Genomic DNA, 27,228 nt, shown 5'->3' with positions numbered 1-27,228 from the left:
ATTGCAACTTTGGAGCTTTATAACTCGAAAAGTACTCAATGAAGAAACATTTCATTATAGTGTTTTGGAAAGCTCTCGAGGTCAGCTACAAGAATATGTAATAAAAAATAGAGGATGCCATTTAAAAAAATTGAGGTGATCTTCATGTGACTTTCAAATAATTCTTCAAGGTCAAACCAATGTCTTATGGTCCCCTCGAAACCAAACTTTTGTCTGAAAAATTTTTCTCTCCTGGGCTTGGTTTTCGAAATATTCGACTGGATGGATTAAAATGGTCCACCCTGTATATATATTAGTTTGGTTCAAAAGTTTTTCTCCATACATATTTCATTTGTCAGCATATTTCTATTTGAAAATGACTTTGTCTGCAACAATATTTGTCTGCAACAATATTTGTTCAGTGTTAATGAGAAGAAAAAACGTTTGAAACAACATAATATTATACATAAATAAATCGTGCTGGTTTTTAACTTTTAATGTATTTTAATACATTGAATGCTTTAAATATTACCCTGTCTTATTAAGTTACATATAAAAATATAATTAATTGCTATAAAATTGGCTGCACAACCTGAGAAACAGGATAAAAAATACATAAGTTTATTTCGAATTACATTTATTTATCATATCTTTAATGATTCATTTCAGTTAGGCTTTTGCGCAATCAATGGAAGTCAACGTGTTAACTGGCACAATTAAAGTGGCGGATTACGCGATCGATCGCTTTTTCCGCAATCTATCATTTTTCTTTCTCGTAACTTACATTATGTTTAATTACATTACGTTTTAATTAGTTGCATAACCTGTTAAATTGTAATTTTGTATAAATCATACATTTTTCCGACTTGTAAGCCGTAACAGTAACTTTAGGAGACTTCTTCTTTCTGTTATAGGCGAGGTGATTGGACAGCAGTTCCTGGGCAATGAGAGCCACGTGGAACACTTCAAGTTCCTGGAGCGCGCGACAACCTCAATCCTCATTGGTGCCAGGTAATTGTTACATAATTCGATTTTTCACTTCGTCCCTTTGCACCACCATGGCTTACATATATGAGATAGTCATCGGTTAGACGTGCCGTTCATGTGTGCCACGAGCCCCGGATGTCGACGCCAATCATGGCCGAGTTATTCATTCGATTACGCATCAGTGCGGGTGACGCAGCATCGCACGTAACGCGTACGGAGAAACGTCTTAGGAGCCGGACTATATGGCAACGTTGATCTAACATTTTCCACTATAAAAATTTTCCACTATAAAAACATTTTCCACTATAACAAAGAAAATATTTGCTATTACAATCAAACATCTCACTAGCTTAGCAAATATACAGATATACGATATTGCTCGTATGTGAACGTGCATAATATTTTCGCTTCCTCGAGTTTTATCGGCAAACAACGATCGCCCGAAAACACGCAACATCTTACATTTTATTATTTACCATGAACGACGAATATTGAGATTCGTGGATGGCAAAGAGTTGAGCCAACTCTTACGTATACAGTATACAAATGGAACAAAATCGATAGATTTCTTCCTGTTTGTAGTAAGAAGAAAAACGAAAGAACGCGATGTTTGTTCGTGGACCACACATGCTTATGGGCGCAGCGTTGCACATACGTGCAACTGTGGTACATAGCTACAGCATATTTGATCTATTCTTTTTAGTTGAATTGGTCGCACTAGTTCAAAAAATTTACACGCACATTGAGACGTATGAAGCGTACGTTTCTCACTTTTTCTTCAGCGAAATTCTCACGCTTCAATATGTGTACATTTCTTGAATTAGTGCAGCCAGTTGGGCTAAAAAGAACAGATCATTAGTCTACGTGATAGTGTTTTAGCGTCCGCTCTTTCTTGCTACAGCAATATAAATAATCAATTATGGTAATAAACTTTTTTCGTTATCATAACGAATTTGTATCAGCAGTAGTGGTTTCGCTGCAACGACAAATATATTTGCTAAGAATACATTGTTTTCGTCGCGACGGTAAATTAACATGTTTCTAAAGAGAAATTCAGTCAACCAAATTTTTCTATTACGGCAACCAAGCTGTTTCCGCTCTAATTACAAATAATTCGTAAATTCACCAAACTTACAAATTCACCAACTAAATTTCGTCGCTGTCGCTGTATGGATACATGACAGTAACGACGGTTTTGCTGCAACAGCGAAATTATTTTTTTCGTACATATTTTCGCGTACATATTATGCACAGCGTCACACAAAATAATCGCCCATATTGCATCACTTTCCTGAAAGTTCTGCAAGAGTTCATGACATCAAATGTACACAGAAGAAGAATTAGTTGTAGGAACTGCAGGAACTAGCTATGGCAGCTAAAATAAGGACAGCTAATGGAACTAATTACGGTAGCTAAAATAGGGACAACTAATGTCGTTGCTAATCACAGCTAATAAATTTAGCTGCAGTAGAAACGATGTTAGAACACGAGCGTGACCTAGCAAACAGCATACTGATCTGCTATATTGGAGGTTCTGAGTTTGTCTCCCGATAGAACTAAAATATTTTCATACGCTCGTATCTCCTCTCCGATGGACTGACAAACCACCGAGAGTATCTTGGCCACGAAAACCCTCATTCCAACAATCTGCCGATTCGGAACCAGCGTTAAACTGTAAGTCCTATACACTTGTGTATAATCTGTGTACGCACCACAAGCATGAAGCGAGAAAAAGAGCCAAGGAGAGAGAAAGAAAAGAACGATATTAGCTATTAGAAATAAAATATATTAGGTACCAGATAAATTCGTGCAGATTCTCTTAGATAAAAATGGAAAACACTCTGAACTTTTTTAAAAAATAGTTTTATTTGACGAAGTAGTACCATTGACTTCGATGACCCTTTTCCACGTCTGCACGCCTTTTTTGTGGGTTTGAACGCACATATCTGCGCAGTTTATCATCTTCAATAACAGATGGATATCCCGAACGCGATTCCTCTAGCGATTCATTACCTTCCGCTTAAACCATTTTTATGCTGTCCTTTTGCTAACAGTACCTTCACCATACACGCTTTGCCTTCATCACTCGTGCTTTCTTGTTTTATGAATTTAAACTTGGAGATATAGCGGCAAATGCATTTTCCTGCATTTGTCGTTGTATCTCCAAGTTTAAACTCATAAAACAAGAAAGCACGAGTTTTTAACTTTTCGCTATCTATCTTTAACCTCACATAAACAACGGAATGTTGAAACAATTGAAAGCTGCACATCATATATACCACAATGTAACTTTCTATTGATATCAACTTCATGCATCATTCACGTACGAATTGTTGACTGAAATACAACTTCAATTCATTGCTAAGAAGAAAATCGCACGAACTTTTTCCGGTACCTAATACATTTGTTACAAGGTATAACTATATTGTTCACTGTAGCGTCTTATTTCGAACAGCTGATAAATTTCAGGTAGCAATGACATTAGTTTAGCTCCTAATTCTTTCTCCGCGTGTGCATTCGGAAGCCAAAAAAAAATAATGAAAGAAGTGCAAACTGCTGTAACCGGTAATAGTCAATACTAATTTGTTAATCCAATGAACGAAAAATAAACCGATTCCTTTAAACTAAGTCCACAGAATAGTATCAGAAAAGCTAACATACTTCTTATTTCGCAACGTACAAGAGATGAAGATACTTTACTACTCACACGTCACGGGAACTAAGATTAGTTTGGTACACCCTGTACTGTATACATTCTCCGTTGGTAAAAACGAATTGCGAGTTCAGTATAATTATCATTACTGATTAGAGTAAGAAAACAGAACTTTGAACTTGATTAGAGACTCTACGTCTAAGTCGACGGTGGAAACCGTATAGCTAAGAGACGGATTTCCAAGGGAACGCATATTTGAACTGTACGAAGATTGGTGCGAGAATGAATTTCCGACGGTTAACATTGGTATAGCCGGACTATTTGCGTTTTGTTTAGTATATTTATTAGAAATGATACGATAACACGCCTCACCGGTACCGTAATGTTGTGTCTAAGTCTTCTCTATAGAGCATTGTAGTAGTTAGCATTAGGTTTCCGCAAAACAGTTACGTACGCTCAGTCTCACAGATCTCGGTTGCTATCGTACGATAACCAAAAGAAAAGCGGAGCTCAGAAACGAAAGTAATACAATGTTGTTGCCGATAAACAATTTAGCTGAATATCCTGCTCTTTATATTTCTAAGAGCGAATTTCGTTCAAGACGAGTGAAAATTCGGTCGAAGCGACAGTAAACACCATTCAAAATTATAAGAGTGTCTGTCTGGAGCTGATGCGACGTTTTAAATTAAGATGATGTTATCAAAAAGTGAGATTTTATGAGATTTTAATTAATTTTATGAGATATTTCATATTTCTCGTATTAAAAAATATCAAAATGAAAAGTATTAGATGTATGCAAAAGTTTTAGTCTTTTTTTCTTAATTTTATTTGTTTATCATACAGTTTATAATACAGTGACTACAAATCAATCTTCAAAATATTTTCCCTTATTTTCTATAACCTCCTGCCATCTTTTAAGCAATTATCGGATTTCTTCGCGAAAGAAAGATATCGGTTTGGAAGCAATGAATTTATCGAGCCATTTTCTTATCAAGTCATTTTCGTATTTCTGCCACATCTCGAAAACGCTGTCCTGCTAAGGAGTGCTGCATCAACCGGAATAGGTGATAATTCAAAGACACCAAGCGAGGAGAGTATGCCGCGTGAAGAAAAACACCCCAGCCCAAGTTAATGATGGTTAATTTTTATGTTGACAGTTTTGCTGGTTGAATTAATCGTCGATTAAATTTATTAAAATTTAATAAAGATTATATTTAATGTTGTAAATCAAACTCATGATGATCGGCGTGGTATTCCTTATTTTAAATAATTTCCTGGTTTTCATCTATTTGATTTTTCCTCCAATTCTCTAGACGGGATCTCGATGGTAATTCGGATGGAGTTTGCTCTTCTTTTTGACGATCTCTTGATTTTAACGTTAATCATCTTATCGAATAAGCTTCGAGATAAAATCCCGCGTTAAAATAAAAGATCACATAAAAATAAATAAAGGGTTTTATTATTTGACCGTGCATCCGGCACGTTTTGTTCCCGAGAGCTCTCTAATTTCCGATCGTATATGGCATTTCCGTCTAGGAAAAGGCTAAATTGTTCAAAAAATTTGCAGACAAAAAGTGATTCGAAACATCCTATTATCTACAATCAATTCGACACTCATAAACAGAGATCATTTCCGTTCATAAATTTATTTCTCGTTTACATCCTTCTCCCTTTCCCATCCTTTCCCGCCCAATTTTTTCTTCAACATTCGATTGCATAATTTCTTTCTGCCTTATATTATTGTATCAATTCGCTTCAGTTATGCCAGTTAAAGCCGCGGGCAGACATCAAAAGCGTTTCTTTTTGCAGGATCCGATACAAATACGTTGGCTAATGGAAATTTGATACGGATCAAAAATAATTTAATTTTTTCTTCGGTCAAGCTTTCCGCCAACTGTCAGCGCAATGTTCCTAGGTCGTAAAATCAATTACCTCCGAGATGTATAGCGCGGATCTTTTACGACTCCAATTTCATTCTTTCAGTTCTTTTTTTCGCTTGATTTATCTTTCGCACTTTCATTCTTTCCGCACACACAACTCCGTCCATAAGATTTGAAAACTCAGATATTATCCGAAAATAGTTTTTCCCTCTTATACTCTCGTGAAAATTGCTTTCGCGCGCTTCTGTATATTAGGTTAGCGCGAAAGATTTGTCGTCTTTCCGTCGAATTCTAAATCGTAGAGAGTTACCGATTTGGATATTATCTCGTTGCCAATTGTTCGGGTAGATTTACTCGTATCATGATTCATCACTGAAGAACCAAATAGCCAGAAATTTACTTTTTTGCACCACTCCGTTATAAACGCTTATAAGTACAAAATATAACAAATCGAAAGAACATCAATAACGCTGTAATACCTAAAACAAAAGAAGACACAGGCATATATTTTGTGTTTATTCACGGAAAATATACATAAACATAAATTTTCATGTGCCGCTGGTGTACGGATTCCTTCGGTTCTTTTTCTTCGAACCTTCATCGAGTACACAAAGAAAAATATTTCTTTGAATTTCATAAAATTTCTTCAATTTCTTCAATTTACTCAAAAATCTTCAAACACGTTTGTTTTTGGAATAGATCAAACAAACGAATGTTTAATTCAATAAACAGGATTGTTTGGTTTCTGAAACAATAAATATCTTTAGCTAAACTTTAGTCTACTATCCATTTCCGATTTTGATGAAATTTTACAAGTATGTAGTAGGTACCACGAAATATAGTCGACGCTACTAGTACGGAGTTGCGGAAATGTCTAGTTTCCGAGAAATTCAAATTTTAATTATTCGGCTTAATTTTTTCAATATATTAACATGAAAAAATTCGAGAATATTATAAATCAACTGTGGCGCAGGAAAGATGCGTTCGTACTGTAATGCGATTTCGAGGAATACTGTTGGAACCTTTATCCTGGACAGACTAGAAAAAGAACATCGAAAAAAATACATAGTGTGCACCGTAGCTACATAGCGCACCGCTTATAGTTGGTGCATGTTCGCTTCATTTGCACATATATACAACAAATACCAATACCGCGTGTGATTTCGGGGAATCCCAATATTACTGCGTAATACTAAAGCAGCGTTAAGCGGAGCAGCGTTAAACGAGGTCTTACTGTACAATAGCTGTCATATACTCGTAGATTAGACTTTGAATAAAAATCCTTTACCATTTCGCAAATAACACTCAAATTTTTCAGTTATTAAAAAATCTCTATGTACAGCCATTTTCAATAATTAATAATTTAAAATTTTGCGTAGTTGTTTTCAAAATGGTAGATGTATTTTCTGTTCAGTTTAACCCGTTTTATTTTCACACGAGCGCTTTTATGAAACATACTAAACACTCTGTATATCGTAAACTCAAGAAAACCTTTTTCTTGTGTTTTCTTTACAATATTGCAGCCGTTACAACGCGATATGCACATTGTATTTTTGAAGCACAGAAAAATCAAATACAGATTTATTATTTTTACATATTATATTAATTAATGTTAATCTGAATTGTCTTAATATTCTTATGTTTTCTGGATTTCATCTCCCTGCTAGATATCTTAAACGGTATCCACTTTTTCCATTCCGTATCATCGAATATTATATGGATGATTAAAACTCATTAATTGTCTGAGCATGCTGGCTAATGAATTTTTTATATTGATCTCTTTAATATGTATGAAAATATGCTTAGAAACAAATTAAGTTCGCTATTCATATAAATGTAAACCTTTTCTTTTTTATTTCTTTTTTTTTCTTTTGACCTCATTATAATTTTTGTGTCTTTTTTGTTCTATTATTCTTTTTTGTTTTATATAAAAAGAGAATCTTTTCCTGTTCATATCATAAATAAATAAATAAAATAAATAAATATCGCAACATATCTACGCATGATTTTCGCATGATTTTCTACTTTGTACCGCATATAGCTAAAAATCATACAAATAATCTTCATCATAATGGTAAAGTATATATGATGCAGTACGTACAGTTCGTTATAATTTTCTTTTTGGATAGAGAAAATGTAATTTTACAGGTTTAATATTTAACCCTTCAATGCGATAGAGATATGATAAATTTTAGTTTAAAATTTCTTGTTCTTAATCCTCATATTGCAAAAGTTGTAGAAGCTTGAGATAAAATATATTACTATTCGCGGCTTGCAGAAACTGTGCAATATCCAACGCTTAGTCGAGAGTAATTCGAGTAGTTGGCTGTGTCAAGAAGGAAAAAATAAGAGGACTTCGTCAGATATTCGAGATAATACCGAGTCGAGAAAAGTCGTTTATTTTATCCGTAAAAAAATTATCAATACTTCGAAATTGAATAATTTGTTTACAATATTTTAACAAGTGTGACAGAGCTTTCGCACCGATCTAACGATATATTACTCATTTGCGCCATCTCAGTTGTCTAATTACTAGCATTTACTCCCATTCGAATCGCTGTTAGTGCGGAGACGCACGAAACGCAGAGATTACGGGGCACGATTTATGGCTGGGATTTAACGTTCTCGTTTCGTTTTTCAGAAACGCCATTTACAACATAAGTCTGCATGACCTAACGGAGAACGTCGACCAGGTGAGTACAGAGCCATATAGCCGTTTCCAATATCTAGAGCTCGACAAAGAATGATTTAAATTGGAGAACCGACAGGAAAATTTAAATAACCCCGCTTCTCTGCTTTGCCTTCGGAGTTACCGTATTTCAAAAGAAAAAAACGTGTTGCAGCTATCTATAATGTTAAAAGAGCCGTAACGATGTACTGAAGTCTCTCTCTCTCTCTCTCTCTCTCTCTCTCTATCTATCTATCTTTTTCTCTCTCGGTCGACACTAAAAGTGCAATCTTTTCAACGGATACGATCTAGAAGTGTGCGCGTGATTTGTAAAGATGCACCGTCGCATCGGGAAGATGCAACAATAGCATCGTTCCGTAAACGAAAGATAAATTCGACCTGGAAGGAGAAGATGTCGTGTGTGAAATTGAAACCGAGATAAACGAAAATTCGAACGAAAGAACGAGTCGAATTTGTTACATTATCAATTACCGGCAGATATTTTTAACTTAACGCTTCGTGTACACGTGAATAATTTACGGACAACTTGTGCCTCTCCTTAAAAGATTTGATAACTTGCACACGGAATACGGGTGAACGCTCTTATCTTATCCGATTCTTGACACGATAACTGCGATCCTTTCTTACCGACCTTTCTGAATATCGCGACAAACGATAGGAATCTTAATAATCCCTTCTCACGAAAAGACTGATTTCACAAGGAAACCGATACGCTCGGAGTTAACTTACATAATTGAGATGATAGTCGGAACGCGCATCCGTAGATCCAACAGACCTTTTTGACGGAAATTTTATTCAATTCTGCCCCCCCCCCCCCCGCTCTCCGCCTTTCTCTTGATCTTTTGGATTCGATCTATCGGTAGTATCGTTTTCGCGCAGAGTTTAGAGTAAAAGAAACTTCAATATTCGAAGTGATGGAAAATAGGAGAAAAACGAAAAACCGATCGGTCCCGAGATACACATGAATAAATCTGAAATAATTGTCCTTGTGCATTACGGCGTGTCACCTTCTCGGACGTTAGAATTCGGTTAAATCGATACGCTCTTGTTGAAACGTGATCACGAGCGTCATGAATCGCGCGACTAACGACCACGGACGCAACAGTATTTATCCAGAAATTTGTTTCCGATACCATTCGGATACCGGAGAGCAAAATGGTCGGCCGCGTGTTAAAAACAACCCCGGAATGTTCAGAAAGTCAGCGTGGCCGTACGTAAAAAGAGAGGAGAAAAAAATAAACAAAGGCGGAACGAGTCGAAACCGTGTGGCATGATGTCAAAAATAGACATATGTACAGATATACACCGTACATGTGATCTTTTTGACGTTATCAGAAGGAAGGAGAACTCCTCGAGCTTTGAGGGTAAGTCGAGTTTGCGCGCGGCTTAAAGATACGATTTTCGAGCGATGTTATTCTCGAAATACGATTTCCAGCCGGCTCCTCTCAGCCGCGGCGCCGATTACTTTTACGGATTCGCGGACGAGCGTGTGTACATACTGTGCGAGCTTCCTGCGAGACAGCGGAGCAAAAGTCACAAAAGCGATATTGATCTCCGCGCGGCGTAACGACGCGATTCGCGAAACTCCACTGGAAACTGGTACTCGGGAGAAGCCGCAGGAGTGAGAAGGGTTAGTGCGCGCCGAGAGAGAGAATCTTAGCTTCGTGGCGGCTCCGTAACGTAGCGAAGAGAGGAGATCGATTGAAGACAGCTCTGCTCGGCCAATAACATCCTTGCCTAGAATAGAATCGTAAAAGTCACCATGCGCGCTACAGTTCGCCTGGTGTAGCGAGTCCGCGTATCGCGACCGACCGCTGCGATCGATTCCGATTTGAAGGATTTAGCCGTAATGGAAGATAGCGGCAGAGACTCGTGAAACTTCCAAGCCGATATCTCCACTCGATGCAGTTTACCTACTTTCGCGAGATCGTCGTGGAAAAGCGCTTTTTTCCCCGCCGAATTGTCATTTCTGCGAATAATTCTCTCGCTCGTTCGCTCGCTCGCGGCAAACGAGACGAATCCGGCTCGAGTAGCGCATAGACAGCGTTATCAAGAACTTCTTGTTTCTTTATGCTTCTCCGCGATTTTCTTCCTTCCTTGCGCCGTGAAACGTTGGTATTTTTTCCTCGAAGACGGAGCAACCGTTCGAGCGAGTTTATCACGGTACACGGTAAACAAATTTGTGTTATACTTAACGTGTCGCACACATGTCTCGAAGGGTCTACACAAATGTTAATTTATCGTAAAATGAATATGTTAAAATGTACCATAATTATCATGTCAAAAAGTAACATAAGAAATGTAACATTTTGACAGTATCTTGAAGTAAATTTATATTAAAGAGATTGTAAATATCGTATATGTTTTCCAGTGGTGCATCAAGGGAAGCACTTATAAATTTAATATTTATCTAAAAATGAGTAAAAATAAGTAAAATTGTTTTTTTACATTTATTTCACTAATTAAATAATAAATATTAATTTGACACGAAGTGGAGATAAATATGATGATTACATTTATTTCACTATCTAAATAATAAATATTAATTTAACACGAAGTGGAGATAAATATATACAGGATGTCAAAGTAACATCGGCGGATTTCTTGAGGGCATAGAACGGATTGAGGTGAACAAAAAAGTATGATTTTGCAAACAACGCGCAAAATTGCGAATTATTAATCCTTTGCATTCAAGGGCTCCGGAGCGGAGCCATTTAAAATTTGTCTTCAAACTCGAGGGCTCCGCTATGGAGACAATGCAAATAACTTTCAATTCATAACATAAGGACAAAGACAAATCGTAAAAACTATTATATATAGGATATTCCGCTCTTGCCATTTGCATTTGAGTTTGAAGAGTTTGAAGACAAATTTTAAATGGCTCCGCTCCGGAGCCCTCGAGTGCAAAGGGTTAATAATTGAAAATGGCTGTGTAAAAATAATAAATAAATACTATGCAATTCCTGCAAAGAAAAAACTCGGACAATATTGGTCAGTATATCTTAGTGTGTTCCTGACTAGAGACTACCAAGTAAAAATAGTAAATAAACGCTATTTAGTTTCCGCAAAGAAAAAAAATGTTAAACAATAGACTTGAAAAATATTAAACAATATTTATTGGCCAGTTCCTTGTCAGAAACTAAGCAAGAAACAATGGTAAGTAAATGCTATGCAATTTATGCACAGATAAAACTCGGAAAATACTGAATAATGTTTCTTTGACAATTCCCGATCAGAAACTATACAAGAAATAATATTAAGAAAGCTCTATAGCAATAGAGGAGAATGTAGGTAACAAGTTTTTATAATTCCTTTTTTCAATATTAACACATTGACTGTCACGGAACTTTTTACGATTCTGGTCTAAGAAGCCAATTTGATTTAATCAAGTAATGAAGCGACGAGATAACTCGTAGTTGGCGTCCTGGGCAAGTAAACAACCTACGAGATATCTCGTAGTTGGCAGTCAACGTGTTAATAATGTTTTTTAGTTGTAGGTATGATATTGATTTTAAAGAAAGATACGCAATTTAGAATATTACACATAAGTATTACAGAAATATAATAAGAAAATAAATAACAAATTAGCAGTAGTATCAAACAATACCAAAAAATACCCCAAATCAAAATGTAATTGGTGACGACTTTAAATTACCTTTTAATAGTATAGATGAATTCTATAACTTTTCAACATTAATAGAATAAAGATAAGTATATAAACATTTCTTTGTACATATGATTATTATTTATAATTTAAGTAACAATCAATAAAAATAAAAATTTTTCGTTACATATTTATATTTAGACTACATCGAGCTTGAAGAGTAAAGAAAAAATTAAAGACTGAAATTTGAAAAAATATGTAACCAATCAGAAAATATAGCTATAGACAATAATGAGTACTATATCGCACTAAATATATTTAGCACAGTAACATTGAAAATATAACTCCGTTTATTTATCTCCCAATGTAATATTTGGTCAAACTGTCATAGGCGTAAGAACGATGGAGCGAGCGAACGAGCGTGGCTATCATCGTCGAAGTCGAATGACAATTCGATCAGGAGGTTAATGTAAATGTGGTTACATTGTGTTAATTGAAGAAGAAAACGAACGAAGAAAAAATAAAGTAGACAGACAAAGGTTGTGTCCCAATATTCACTGCCAATACTGAAGATCTATAATACACGTAACTTGAACTATAGACTTTCAGCGTTGCCAGTGAATGTTGGAACACAGCCAAAGGTAACAAAGAGCAGAGACGAAGAGTGAGGAAATAAAAAAATAGAAAAGAATAGAGATATAGGTAGAGTCAAGAGACACATAGGTTAGTGGTAAAGGAAACAGTCAGAAGAGAGGGGGAGAGATAGAGAGAGAGAGAGAGAGAAAGAAATTAAATTTTCTTTAGATTAAATTCCACGAGTGATACGTTCGTAGGAAACGAAAATAGGTCGATTATCAATTCACGGTGTAGTAATATCAAAATGTATTTAACCGAACGGATTTTATCGCGCGGAGATACATACCTCCGCGGAAATGTGAATAAAATACAATTGAGTTTATTCCTGTTTCCATTCTCCTCTCGCTCCGCATCCGCATGCATGTTGTACAAAAAATACCGAGATTTCTGCTATGATTACGGTTATCGTGCGCGGAAGATCCGAATAAAAAGTAATGTTTGTATCAATCATGCCGCACACCGGCAAATCAGTTTGCCGCGGTATTGAAAAACTAACGTAACGTTAAAAATTCGATGTGAATTCGCGCGTTTCGCGCGCCCGACGATCCCGACAATGATGATTACATATTTCGACGACCTGAATGCACCGACCATCCTTGTACTCCGATACCACCTACGTGTATATGCGCAATATGTTAATTGGCGTATGTAAATAAAGATCAATTAGAAAATATATTAAAATATCGCGGTACGCATGCATAAATAGCCGATATCGGGTGGAGAGAAGGCCGAACGAACGCGTCTCCCTTCCATAATACACCGACGCTGAATGCCTGCACGTCACCGTGCTCGAATCCTAATTGCTAATTACATTGTAATTTTAATCGCCGCGTCATTATAAAAAAAGTTATCGTAACTTTGATAACTATCTGCCCTGGGATTTTTCGCTTGTATCCTCGAAACGCTTCGATACGGGCGCGCGCGCGCGCGCGCATTAATTTTCCCGCCTCTGATTTGCATATGCGCTCAAGTCTGACCTGATATTTCGAATTAATAATAAACGATGCGGTAGGATCGCGGCACGATTGGTGGTTAGCGCGGCGAAGCTGTTCGGCTCTGGCTGAGGTGTAATATATACGGAATATTTGCCGAAGCTATAATCATTTTTCTCACACGTAAAAGAAGGACGGCCTTTTTCTTGTACCTTTGTAACGCTTCGCGCGATGCGTACTGGTCTGTTATATTAAAGAGCTTACATTGAGCGGCTTATGAACTTATTTTCATTCGATTGACCTTTCTTATCAGCTTTCGTTAACGTTTCCCGGAATAGTTCAATTGTATCAAACGTGTCGGTCGATGAAAGAAAGGCCCACACGCCTTTATCTCAATAAATTTCAGAATGCATCCAGTGTTCGATGGGACAATTTCTTTTTCTAGTACACTTAGAGAAAATTATAGTTGTTTTCGGTGCCAACAATATCCTTTTGCTATTTTAACCGCAATAATAGTGGTAGCATGCATGCAAGGTTATTGTTACTGACACTATAATAACACTTACTAGAAAAATAGTTCTCTTGAAAAATAGTTACCCTTTACCACTATACTTCCTTCACTTATATAATTATAATTACAAATACCAAAAATTTTTGTCTGACAGTGCAGTTGATTTTTTAATAATAAACTTTAGTTCTAAAATAAAAAAGGGAAGTATGATAAACTAAGGCAAATGGTCGATATACTTTCCGGCTACAAAATTCTATTATAATTTTTGTTATAAAGTTTTTTTTTTATACAAAAAAACTATTCTTCTACTGGAACATATTGTGAGATTTATTGAGATAACATTGTTGCAATTGTTCTTCCGATTCAACCTTGCATCAATTGCACAAACAACTTTCAACCATCGCGCGAATAAAGATCACCGACGTTGCGTGCGATTTTTTTCAAATTATTCATACCTTTAATAGGAATCGCGAGATGCTTCTTAAACTGGCGAGATGTGAGAAATAATTCCCCAAGAGTCTCCGAGAGTCTCGGTAACGGAAAGGTAAATGATGAGGATAAGGACTTCGCGCAGCGGGACAAAGTGAGCTAGACTTAAATAGTCGAGCATTTGACGTGATTTCAAAAGCTGACGTCGCGCAGCCGACTGCGCTTGGAAGAGTGCCATTTCGATAAACAACAATTTTGCCTGACGTGCGGAACGTCATTCGCGCAAGAAAGACGTTGTTGACATCGTAATCCCTTCATGAAAGTTTTCCGCAGGGCTAATTGAGTCTGCAGCCGCTGCAGCTGGCTGGCGTCGCAAGTTTAGTCGCTCGAGTGCCGTCGCCACCGCCAACTCGAACGAACGAGTGTTATTTCCGCCTAAGATAAGACGAAATAATAGAAGGTTCCGATCTCTTTCAAGGGGGAACTTTCTGCGAGCCGAGAGCGCGACTTTTAGAGGATTTACACGCTCGGTTGATAAAACATACAATCAATTCAGCCCTCCAAGTGAACTTCGAAACGGCGCGATGACGTCGCGTGACTACATGTCAAAAGGAGCTGCGATTTTCTTTAGTTGTTGTTAATCATATTAGACGGTTCACTATGTATTAACTCGAATTTGTCAAATATAAATTCGTATTATTACGTTAGATGCAATCGATTGAATCAGATAAAAATTTATGACTGGCTTTTAACGACCACAATACTGTTTAGGCTTTATAATTCATAAAGTATGTACATATGTATATAAACCGTAAAATAGAGTGAATAAGTTTTCAATAAGTAAACATTCAAACATTTCAATAAGTAAACATTTCTTTGATTCATAACCTCATATTAATAACTCGAAATTTAGCGTATTATTTACAAAATGATACAGGATTTTCGTTCACCTCAATCCATTCTACGTCCTCATAAAGTTTGTCCCTGTTGACTTGAGACACTCTGTATATACGGAGTATCCAAAACTTTTCCGTAAATCATTTGTGTGGATAGAATGAGTTAAACTGAGCAGAAAAGCTATATACCTTTTGCAAAATTCGCAATAGTTAATGGGAAATTAATTATTTTGTACGAGTTAATAGCGCGAAGCGACAGACCGGACTCTGTAAAAAGATAAATGACTTATTTCTGAAGATCTCTCATCATTGATGAATATTAACTGATTTTTAGGGGCAAAGCAAAAGTGCTGTACATAGAACTGCTTCCGACATTTGCTTTTTTATCGCTAGGTTCTTGCCCTTTAAGAGCGAAATTCTAGCTGGTAAAGTCGTCAGCGTTAAATCATGCACACGTTGCTGATAAACAGTATGAAGTCGCCAGTGTTTTGAAGAAAATTGAGTAAATATTCCGTTTCACACATGCGCAATATAAAGGATATATACAGCGCTGCTTTTATTCGCTTTAAGCAAGCTTCTTAATTCGTCAGCGAATTTGCTGGTAAAAATTTCTTCTAGACGCTTATTTCTTATCCATTAGTGTCGAAAATTTTGATATCGCGACGTCTAGTGGTCGCTGCGACAAAATGAACGTGTCCAACTTTTCTCGTGAAGCAAATAGCTGGAAAGAGCAGCAAGGAAAACTCCAGGTCCGAGAGACAAGACGGTAGCGAATTTATACGACACTAATCGCTGGCTTCTTTTATCACCAGCTTCTCACTTTTTCCAGAGCTAAATTCTGGATGATAAAGTCGCTGGTGTTGAAACATTTACATATTGCTGGTAAACAATATGAAGTCGCCAATGTTTTGGAAAGAATTTAGTGAGGACCCTATTTTGCTCATGCGCAGTATAAAGATTCAATCAGGATGTTTTGCACTTTATTTCCTTTAAGTAAGCTTCTTCTTAATTAACCAGCGAATTTGCTAGGAAAAATTTCTTCTAGAAACTCGTTTTTTATTCAGAAATTTTGTAATCGCAGCGTCTACTAATCGCTGCGACAAAGTTGAACGTCCAACTTTAACAAGCGAATAGTTAGGTGATTTAGCGGCAGCGTCAAAGAAGCTCCGTATAAAGACGTGTAAAAGACGGTATCAAATGAATAAGAAGGTAACGCGAATAATTTGACATACCGCGCATATGTAAAATGGTCAGTCTCCCATTAAATTTTCTCCAAAACGTTGACGAATTCATACTGTTTATCAGCTACATGTAAATCCGGAAAAAAATTAGTCTTAAATCTAGAATATATAAGTTAGTCTTAAATCTAGAATATATAAGTAAGAATATTATATAATCTTCTTAGAAGATTTTTAGTCTTAAATTGAGTTCAAGTCATATTTGCATCAATATAAATTCAATCAAATTAAGACTAAAAGTCTTCTAAGAAGATTACGATATTCTTGCTTATACAGGAGAATATCTATTCTTGACTGAAGACTAATTTTTTTCCTTATATAGATGATTTAACTAGCAACATTGTCAACCAGAAATTTGCTGTGGGAGAGCGATAATCTGACAATAAAAAAAGCTAGCGACAAGCATCGAGATTCGTTAACTTCTTGTCTATCTGTCGGACGCAGAGCTTTCTTTACCGCTGCTTCCAGCTATTCGCTTCACGAGAGAAGTTGAACGCGTTCGTTTTATCGCAGTGACCACTAGACGTCGCGACTTCAACATTTTAGACGGTAGCGAATAAAAAACGAGCATCTAGAAGAAATTATCACTGATGAATTCGCTGATGAATTAAGAAGCTTGCTCAAAGCAAATAGAAGCAGCTCCGAATACGCTTAACGCAGCGAGCGGCATGTGGCACAGGCTACGCGCCGAAAAGAAATACGTTTTTCGCTATCAGTTATCCATCGTTGCTAAATTTTCGGAAATAAGCCATTTTCTTTATATGCGTGCGGTCTACCATTTCCCACGTGCACTTATTAGCTCATACAGATTAATTATTAATGATAATCCCTCATTAACTATTGCGAATTTTGTAAAATGGTACATGACTTTTTTCCTCAGTTTATTCCTATCTGCACATGAGCAATTGGCGGAAAAGTTTTGGACATCCTATATATCTACAGTCTATTCCACAAGAAAGTATATGGCAGTATATCGAGATTGTACATCTTAAAAGAAAGGGATTCTAGTATATTAAAGTAGTCCGATTTTAGTATATTAAAATAGTCCGATCGCCTCCATTATCAATTATAGCTTGGCATCTTCTTGACATGCTTTTGAATTTTTGAGCATATCCAAGTAGTAAAGAACACCATAACTTCCTGATTCTGGTCGATAATAAGAGTAAAAATAGGTTTCCCTCTTAGTTTTTACTTTATGTAAATCCATACATTTTCAGTTGGATTCGCATCTTCACTCAAATTTTTATGAGTCCATACCAGTCGTCTTATGATATATTTTTGTGTCAAAAGAGGCCTTTGAATTGTGGAACGATATTTTACGTTCAATTCACGTAAACGACGTCTGATGGTGTTTATTCTAACATTTATATCCTTTTCACGGAGCTTCATCTCGAACGTGGCGCAATGTTAGCGTAAGGTTTCGTTCAAGCAGACGAATGATCGTTTCGTTCTCTCTCGACGTCGACGCATGTGTTAAATGCCTCTTCCTAGCAAGTTGTCAACATTCCCTACTTCTTTGTACTGTTTCACCTCTGAACGAATGACTTTGACTTTCTAACCATTTTTGAAGCCTGAGCATATATTAATTTTGGTCCTTTTGTGCATACAAAACTACGTGGACAATTTGAAAAGTTCGCGGCCTACCATATAAAGATTAGTGTCGCGTTTTTTTATTTTTATCGCATCATGGCGCTGCATTCGCCTTATAAACAGCTGTAAAGTATTAAGTCGATTTGCCGAATTGTTAGTTAGAAATAGCTATAAGCAAAATCACCTCAGTGCATTGTTGAAAATTGAAAAAATTGAACGTCGTGCAATAGCCAAATAATTCGTTAAAAAAAAAAGGTAAAAAAGAGAGTATTCTAATCAGGTTGGCGAGTATTTAAATTTTATTGGATAAAGTGGTACTTAAAATTAGAAAAAATAGGGAGCACCTTGGCCGCACTGTTTTTGTCCCACGATGGGATAAAAGTACTGGAGCATCGCTGGACCAAAGGTATTGAAATACAGAGAGATTATGTTGAAAAATAAAAATGATTCTAGAAAGAAAAAGTCAGTTTTTCATTATCAGGCTGCGAACTTTTCAAATTGTCCATATAAAAACACTGCCTCAGAACGCTTGAAATACTTTGCACTCATTTTGAAAACTTCCATTCAAACCAAACTGTAACATCGGAATGACAACAAGGGATATACTATGTAAACAGATACGCTCCAAGCTTTCCAAAGTCATAAAATAGATGGCGCCACGGTCAAACGTTTTGCATTAAGGCCGTATACTTTCCTGTGGAACGGACTGTACATATAATATCCAGATCGGTAACTTTCTGTGAATTAGAAACTAGCAGAACAACAACAAATCTTTTGCACTAATCTAATAACTTTATACAGGTCTTGATATTTATTTTTGTGATATTTAATATATATTAATATATGTTAATATATTAATTATTAATTTAGTATATGAATTATGAATTATTAATTTTAAAGATTTAAAGTAAAGAATAATTTAGATTAACATAGAGAGATTTAGTAGATTAATTATTAATTTAGATTATCAAGTAAGGATAAAAGAAAGAGGAACAATTTGCAAAGAAACACCTTTCTACACCAAATTTCATATATTTTCCATCAAACCATACTTCGTATTTTATGTTAACTGAATTCACAAAGAACGTAAATTAAATCGAATTAATCAGTGTGAAAGCAAATGATATAATGTATTATTAATACACACAATAAGATGATTAAAGTTTGTAACATTTTTACCTCGATGAGTTTTACAATACATCTTGTGTAGAATATGAAAATGTATTTCTTAAGAAAATTGCTAAAAAACAAGTTCTCCTATCAGATACAAAATATGCTGCAAAGCACGTTGAAATAAAAGTATTACAATTTTAGTAAGACTAATTTTTAATTATCTTGTGCTCTTGTGTATAGTCAAGAGCGGAGTAGGTATATTATCAGCACGATCGATTTTATGTGATTTATGCCGTACTATTTTATGTACATTTGTTATCTTAAACGTCTATTTACGTCTCATTACATCCTGGTTCATTATCAGTATCATTAGTATTAATTATTAGCAGCAATAGGAGGGACACAACGGAAACTCTCGCGTCTAATGATCAAGAGATACAACTAGCGAATTGAATTAATTAGCGAGTTTGCGATACGTGTCATTGGTTCAAAGGGCAGATTTTGCGACCGTTTGACTTCCCGTCGCCGGCCCCTCAATTTAGATCAAGGAACCTGAACCCTTTATCCAACGTATATTGAACGTACGCTATCTTGAGAAATGAGAAACGAAAGGATAAGGTTGGCGGGTTCGTGAGAAGTTAAAATTAATTATACGTAAAATACACACTTTGCTCCCCGAAGAACAATCAATTTGGAATTTACGAAGAAAATAGTTTCGACTACGTTTCAACATGCGGGATGAATAATCGCGCGTGTATGTGCGCGTATGATTGATTCACGAGTGTTGTACTAGTTTGGAGGTCATCAATCGGAAGTTTCATAGGAGAAAGTTTATATCGTTAACGTGGCTTTTGAATGGAAACTTTACAATGTAATAATAGGTAATTCGTTATCCCGACGAGTTTTCGATCGTGACATGTCGCTCGTAGAAACTTTCCGAATTTTTCCGTGTGCATTGTTTGTGTATATGATTCGGGTGGTCTGACAGTTTTATTATCGTTGGAGTGTCTCTTGAAATCGCTGCATCGAGGAAGATATCTATCTCGGCTGTTTTGAGTCCACGTGCAATGCATCGGTGCTTTGGGCCGTTGACAGGTAATAAATAAGGAGCTAAAATGAAGTGCGTTGTTATAGTTTTTCTTTATAACTTTTTTATAACTGACCCATCAAACAGTCTCATGTTGCAAAAGGATTATTTGGAGGATGCATGTTTGTGTTAAATGGAAAAACATTTTTCAAATTCAATGTAATAATTATTTTTTAAATAAAAAGAAATATTAAAGTCTTGCTCCCTTTAAATTCAGCTTTATATATAAGTTATGATCAATGTGTGATTTTTTGTATGATTGGTGAGCAAAGAGAAATGTAGGAAAACTGTACAGAACGCAAACTTTTGTTAGTAATTTAATTAAAATTTATGTTTTGAATTATTAAACAATTAATATATACATATAAGGTGAAGCAATAATTATTACTAATACCTTGAGTATCTTTGATATGTGAAAGTAGGGGACAAATTTATATAATAGAAATTGTATTGATATCGATGGGATCGTCACTTCAGACACTTTCTGTAGATATAAATCTTTTTTTACCTTTTCATCTAGCCCTTAATAAAATGTTTTTATTTTTCGAAGATATTCAAAGTGGTAATAGTTATTGTTTCATCCAGTATACGTTAGAATTCAAACGTAATAGGTTGTCCGGGAAGTTCGTTTCAAATTTCGCGCGTTCCACGTTGCTATGACAATCAATGATCATTAGTGTATTATGAGCTTCTTCAGTCGTACGAGACCATCAACGCGGCGAAGCACAGCCTCCAGCTCGATGAACTAAGAAGGCTACCATCGCACAAAAAGTACTAAACTATTCATTTATCTTGGAAACACGATTTAACCAATAAATCATATAGAATCAGGTGTCATGTAGAGCAAAACAAGATAATAGCGATCATCTAAGCGGAAACTCTCGTAAAACTGGTAAAAAATATCGGATTCAGGATCTGCTTAATGCAACAGATACTCACAGGTGTTTACTATAATATATGCTGTTGCAAAAAATTCCATAAAAATATGTGCAGAGAGATAAATGAAAAAGCGAGAAATGAGATTTGACCGGAATTATCCATACCTCAGAGTAATGCCGACAAGCAATATTTATAATGCACAAGTAGTTAAATATGAATTAACATACTCGTATTTCATTCGTTCATATGCTCGATTTTATAATCATTCTATTACTAAAAATTATTTTTGTTCCGCGGAATAATATATCACACAGTTAGAGGAGGCTTTATTCTAATAACACGTCGATTTATTAACTGTTATTAAGGTAATTTACTCAAAATAGAGAATAATATCACGAAATATCGAAACGTTTGAAAATTCATGTGGATGCTCTTGAATCAGATTTTTCTTTTTTTCAATCGCAATATTTCTCGATTTCTGAGAAACACGGGGAAACACTGTTTCTAAAGGAATATTTTGCGATTCTTTTTCCGTCATTTCTCCCGCAATAAATACATAAACGAAATGCATTGCCAACCTGTCCCTTGTGCAAACCTGTCCAACTAACTTCTCCGGTTTCCCATATTTTTCTCAGAAAATATATCACGCAGTCGAAAAGTGATTATTGAAACATTACCCCAATATTTTTTATGAGGATGCCGCATTATTTGCAATGTTGTTACTTGTTGCTTCAGGGATATATTTTCTGTTCAAGAAACAGAAAACCATGTTGTGATAAAAATAAGATTTCCAACTGGTATAACAGTCGGATAATCTATTTTAAGACAACGTTAAGTATTTTAATCGGAATCTATGCTTGAAATGGGAAAATCTGGAAGAATTTTCTATGCGGATACAATTTAGGTCAATTTAGCTCAGTTATAGTATATGTACAATTTTATTAACCCTTAGCTGACACACGTCAAAATAATAATGTACGTGCTATAGGGGATATTTTGGGCCCCAGCGAGAAAAAATGTGTATAATTGTTTTATTTATCAATATTGGGTCAAGCCTCGACTAATACTAGGTGACGCCACAGAACCAAATTTGGCGCGCAACTATGAAAAATTTGCGTTCAAAAACACTCTGGGGTACTTTTAACCCCGTGTGTCAGCTAAGGGTTAATATTGTAATAACCAAAAAATACTAATCCAGTTTATATAATTTTTATTACGGGAATATTATTTTCTTAATCATATTACTTGTACTCAAAATATTTCCTTTCTTCTTGCAAACATGTTGCTGATCATTGTACCATAGAGACATCGCCGCCAATTAATTTGCCTTAATTCAAAACAAATATTATCTGTGATTTCTATTATTCTGTCAACTAACTGTTGACGTGCCTCTGATTTACCGTCATTGTACGAATATACACGAGTCTCCAAACAATTCCACGAATGGAAGTCCAAAGCTAGGCACGGACCGTCGTCATCCAGAAATTTGCGTCACTGACAAAAATCAAATGGTTTTCGTATCTTGATAACTGAGTCGAATTATCTATAATGTATCTAAACTTTTTTGTTCAGAATGACCTTTAAAACACATTCTAAAAGTTTGTCGGTTCTTTTGTGAAATATCTTGTAATTGCTGACCAAATCACAATCGTTGAATCAATTGATAACTCATTACAGCACTGTATAATTTGTTCGGTTGACGGAATGTTATGCTTGAAAAAATTTTGTTTTTTTAAGCAAAATTTCACTGATTTTACCACTTTTTTCAATCTTCGTCGACTTTCTTGGCCACCTTCATTTTATGTTAATAAATGTGCATGATTGGCTACGCAAAGTGAGAATACACTGCCTTTACGACATTATTTGATGCCACTTGGCACGAAATTATTTGTCGAGCCTCACCTCACGTGAGATGTATCGCATTTTCATCAGGATGAGAGTTACTCAATCAAACAAGAGTTCACTCTTATAATTCTTACTATATTTTTAAATACACGATCGACCTCTTGGCGAATGCCCTTAAAGAAAAAGAGTTACTTTCTTCTGTTTTGCGGGAGCATGCGGGACAATAGTGCTAATAGGTGGATTACTGACAGCCGACTGAGAAAGGAAAGTAAGGGCCAATTCGTCTCTACAAAGATATTTAATACAGCGAACGTAAATTTCAACGGCGGCGCACCTAATTTGCGCGTATACGGGCAATTTATGTTCGGCCCGCGATGTGGAAGTTTCGGTATTATCGCTGATGACGGAGAGGAAAGTATATACTATAAAGAAACTTGGATCATTCCGGAATAAAGGTTCGGCGCGTAAATTTATTCATGATTCATCTAACTTTGCCGTGGCTTTTTTCCTTACGCCGTCGCGACGGTCTGCGAAGGCCACCGTCTAAAATGTGCACTCGCGCATTTGGCTTCTAACAAATTTCAAACTAAACTAATATTTATCGGAGCTCACCGATAACGCATAATTTATTCGCTCCTCGCGCTACTTCCTCAAAAAGGGGTCGATATGACGTCTCGTTCTCGCAAGAAAGAAAAGAGAGGAAGAAAAAACGAATGTTTCTCGTGTGAAATACCGTCTATGAAGCGTATATTTTTATTTATGCCGCAATCTCGAGCACGAACGCGCACGGTTTTCGCACTTCGCGAATTTCGCAGTAAGAAAAACAAATAAGACATTCTTCATGATAATATGTTGAATGCATACGAAAGCGATGCTCGAGAGCAAAGACGAAGAAAATGACGAATTTCACGGGAAGACGACGACGATGCAACGATAACTTGAGTCGTGCGCAAACGTATATTGTAGACATGTCTTTCTCGCAAGATTTTCGTTGTTGTTATGACGAATAACAATTTTCACGTGCGATCAACTCGAATCGAAATTGCAACAATCATGTTCGTTATTGAAAGCTCCGAAAAACCAAATGTCCGTTGAATCGCTTAAAGAAACGCTGAATGATTCAATCTTTTAATGATTCCTTGGAACATCCTTAAGGATACGGCGTGTAATATCTCTAAAAGTAAAAATATTTTCATCAATCGATCTTACCTACGTCGTTTAATAGAATGCCTTTGGAATTACTTCTACTGATAGTTTATATCTTAAGAAAAGATCGCCTTTATTTTTTGTTTCATAATAAAGTTTTCTGTTTTTCCCTGCAGAAACCACTCTTTAAATCAATCAAACCTTTGAAACATTATTTGCATCTATACGGAAAAAATGAGAACAAATTGAAACAACATATAATGTCGTTGATTCAATGAAACGTCGATGTCACAAAATGCCACAAATATCAGTTGATTCAACCATATTTATCATTAATTTCAATAAAATTTGTATTGATAAAACAATATATCGTCTTTGATTTAATAAGATATGATGTCCATGTCACGGAGTTCCATAATTATCTGCAGTTGATTCAACCGTATTTGTCATTGGTTTCAATAAAATTTGTGTTGAAAGGACAATATACCGCCTTACATTTAATAAGGTATAATGTTGCATTAAGAATATATTGAATTGAAACAGTGTTTCTAAGTTAAGAATTCAATATTACAATGCAGCCACGGGAATTGCAAATATGATTGTAATAATATGAAACAACATCGTTTCACAAAGAAACACCACAAATACCATTTAACTAAATATGGTTGCCACGACAAAATATTAATATTATTTTTCATCTATGCATAGATAAAGGTTATGAGAATCTCCCTGCTAACACTGATTTAAAAGAAAAAGCGCCGCGAGTGTATGACCTGGAGTGCAGTACGAGTCCATATTTTCATTTATTATAAATTTTTTCTTGCCGAGTCGCCTCCGAGGTGCTGGTAAAGGAACTTGGAACTTTTATTAAATATCTCAAAAAATGAAACGAAAATCAAAATGTTGTTATACAAATGTCATAGATGTTTTAATAATGTATCTTACTACACTGACCATGTTAAAGAATAATAACAATTCTTAGAATAATTTACATTTTAATAAAACAAAAATCGAATACTAGGTATCTATCTCCCTATTCTGGAAGACTTGATCCAGAGAAAATTTAATTCAAGGGATCGTGTCAGCCTTATGTTTTAAATTTGTTAATATAATAAAAGATATTGAATAATCATAATCAACCTCTATCAGAGACTTTTACAATTACACAAGTACAATTAAACAAGTTAAAAAATATAATTTGAAAAATAAAATAATAAGTTATATTTGTCTTGGTTATTCTAATCTTTGGTTATCTGACTAGCTTTATGTTGGGCAACATTTGCCCAATGAACGACAATATAACCAACATTAGACCAATTTATTACCAATAAATTGTGTTTCTAGGAAAATGGAAGACTTGATCCGTAGATCAAGTATCTCCAATCTGACGTAGATTATATTTCAAATAGTATTATTTTTTTATTTTTATTTTATATTTTGTAAATATTTTTGTAAATAGTTTTTGTTGACTAATCTTATAACCACTTTCTTAAAGCAAATTTCTATTTCATTATAGAATTTTAATCTAATTACAAAATCTAACAATTTAAAGAACAATTGATTATTTACGAAAAAATGAATTGGGCATCCCACAAAATAAAACATATTTTCACTCTATTGTTACTGATAACTGTCAAAGTAACATTTAACATTTCCTATAATTAAGAATAAACACTGCTGCTAACATGAAAAAAAAATTAAATCTTTCCATTGTCGAAATAATAAGCAGGAATCAAGTTCCCTTATATCCAGGTGCGGACAAAATTTATTGCGAGCGTGGCAGTCGCAAACGGTGCCGATCGCTAAAATTTTCTCTACTAAGTACTCGTTATTAACTTTATATGTAATCGAAATAAGTAATTATTTGGTTGAAGTAACTAGATAGATAGATTAATTTAATACATTTTTCCAAAACTGTTATATTGTTGTACGTAAATACTAAAATGATTGAAGCAATAGCATGACATGTTATTAATAATTTTAATAATATTGCTATTGAATCAAACACATTTTTTTTTCAATCATACTGATATTCTTAAGTCAACAATTTTTTCCGAATATCTGATATTTCCTTTTAGTAAAATAATTTCAAATTTCCGAAATAATAAGCCGGAACTCTAAGGATTAACACGAGCACTTTTATGAATCAAGAATCGGTATAGAATGTACAAGAAAAAATGGCATGCGCGAGTGTTACAAAAATATATAAAGGAGCTGAAGTCTATGACTTGAAGCTAATAAATTTTTTGCAAAATCATTAAGTTATATAGTGATAGCAGTTGTAATACTGCCGCCTCGACTTTTGGGTACAATTTATTGTATTCATTTTGTACTTTTATTTACTTTTCTCTTTCTTTCACGACCAATAAAGTTACTATTATCATTTTCAATATTTTATATAAATACGTGATATTGCGTGATATTCGTTTTCTTATATCATTACTATAAATAGCTTTTATAAGTGACCGAAAGTCTAAAATAGTACAGACAAACTGTTACCGGTGTGTACGCCGCCTAATGTAGCTCGCGCCACGTTGCAAAGTTGACCAACTGCAGACTCTCTCTCTTTTTCTCTCTCTCTCTCTCTCTCTCTTCCTCTCCGTCTTTCTGCCTGTTTCTATCTCTCTGTTCATCTGTGTATCTCGCACCGCTCCTCTTGTAACCAACTAGAGAAAGAGAGACGGCGACGGGAGTAGATCTGAAGTGCCGAGAGTGAGGCGGCTCTGACCGGTCATTCACTCGCGATGGTCGCGTAAAAACTTGCCGCTTTACCTTCCCTTCTGTACTCTTCCCGCCGGTGTGTACTTTATACCGCGCGTATGCCTACATATATATCCTACGGAAGGCAAGGCGAACGGAAGAAAATAGTAGGAAGAAAATAGAAAGGGACAGGAAGATGAGTACCACGGATCACGTTCTCCTTCTCGCAACGCTGATTCGTCCATCCGCTCGCTAGAATTTCCGTGTCGACTCGCGACAAATCGTCCTATTTGAAATGCAATATTGTCGCGCGTCCAGCCTACAGCTCGAGTGCACGCTGCGCGCGCGAATTGACCGAAGTGCCGCCTAGTGGTAGTTGTTGATAAAAAATGCATCGAATACCGTAAGAAACGGTGTTAGAAGCGCCTTACATC

General features: G+C 35.6%; 1 protein-coding gene across 1 annotated transcript in view; it reads left to right on the top strand.

The window, feature by feature from the left end:
• The window catches only part of LOC106749151 (semaphorin-1A-like), a 429,541-nt gene that overhangs the window by 280,395 nt on the left and 121,918 nt on the right, over window positions 1–27,228 (top strand). The window contains exons 3-4 of the mRNA XM_014628311.1: window positions 894–990; window positions 8,141–8,192. Coding sequence (XP_014483797.1) covers window positions 894–990; window positions 8,141–8,192 — 149 coding nt within the window. The remainder of the gene's footprint in view (window positions 1–893; window positions 991–8,140; window positions 8,193–27,228) is intronic.

Source organism: Dinoponera quadriceps, unplaced genomic scaffold (assembly GCF_001313825.1).
Source record: "Dinoponera quadriceps isolate SergipeBrazil2010 unplaced genomic scaffold, ASM131382v1 scaffold3415, whole genome shotgun sequence".
Lineage (NCBI taxonomy): Eukaryota > Metazoa > Arthropoda > Insecta > Hymenoptera > Formicidae > Dinoponera > Dinoponera quadriceps.
This window is presented reverse-complemented; position numbering and strand designations above follow the sequence as displayed.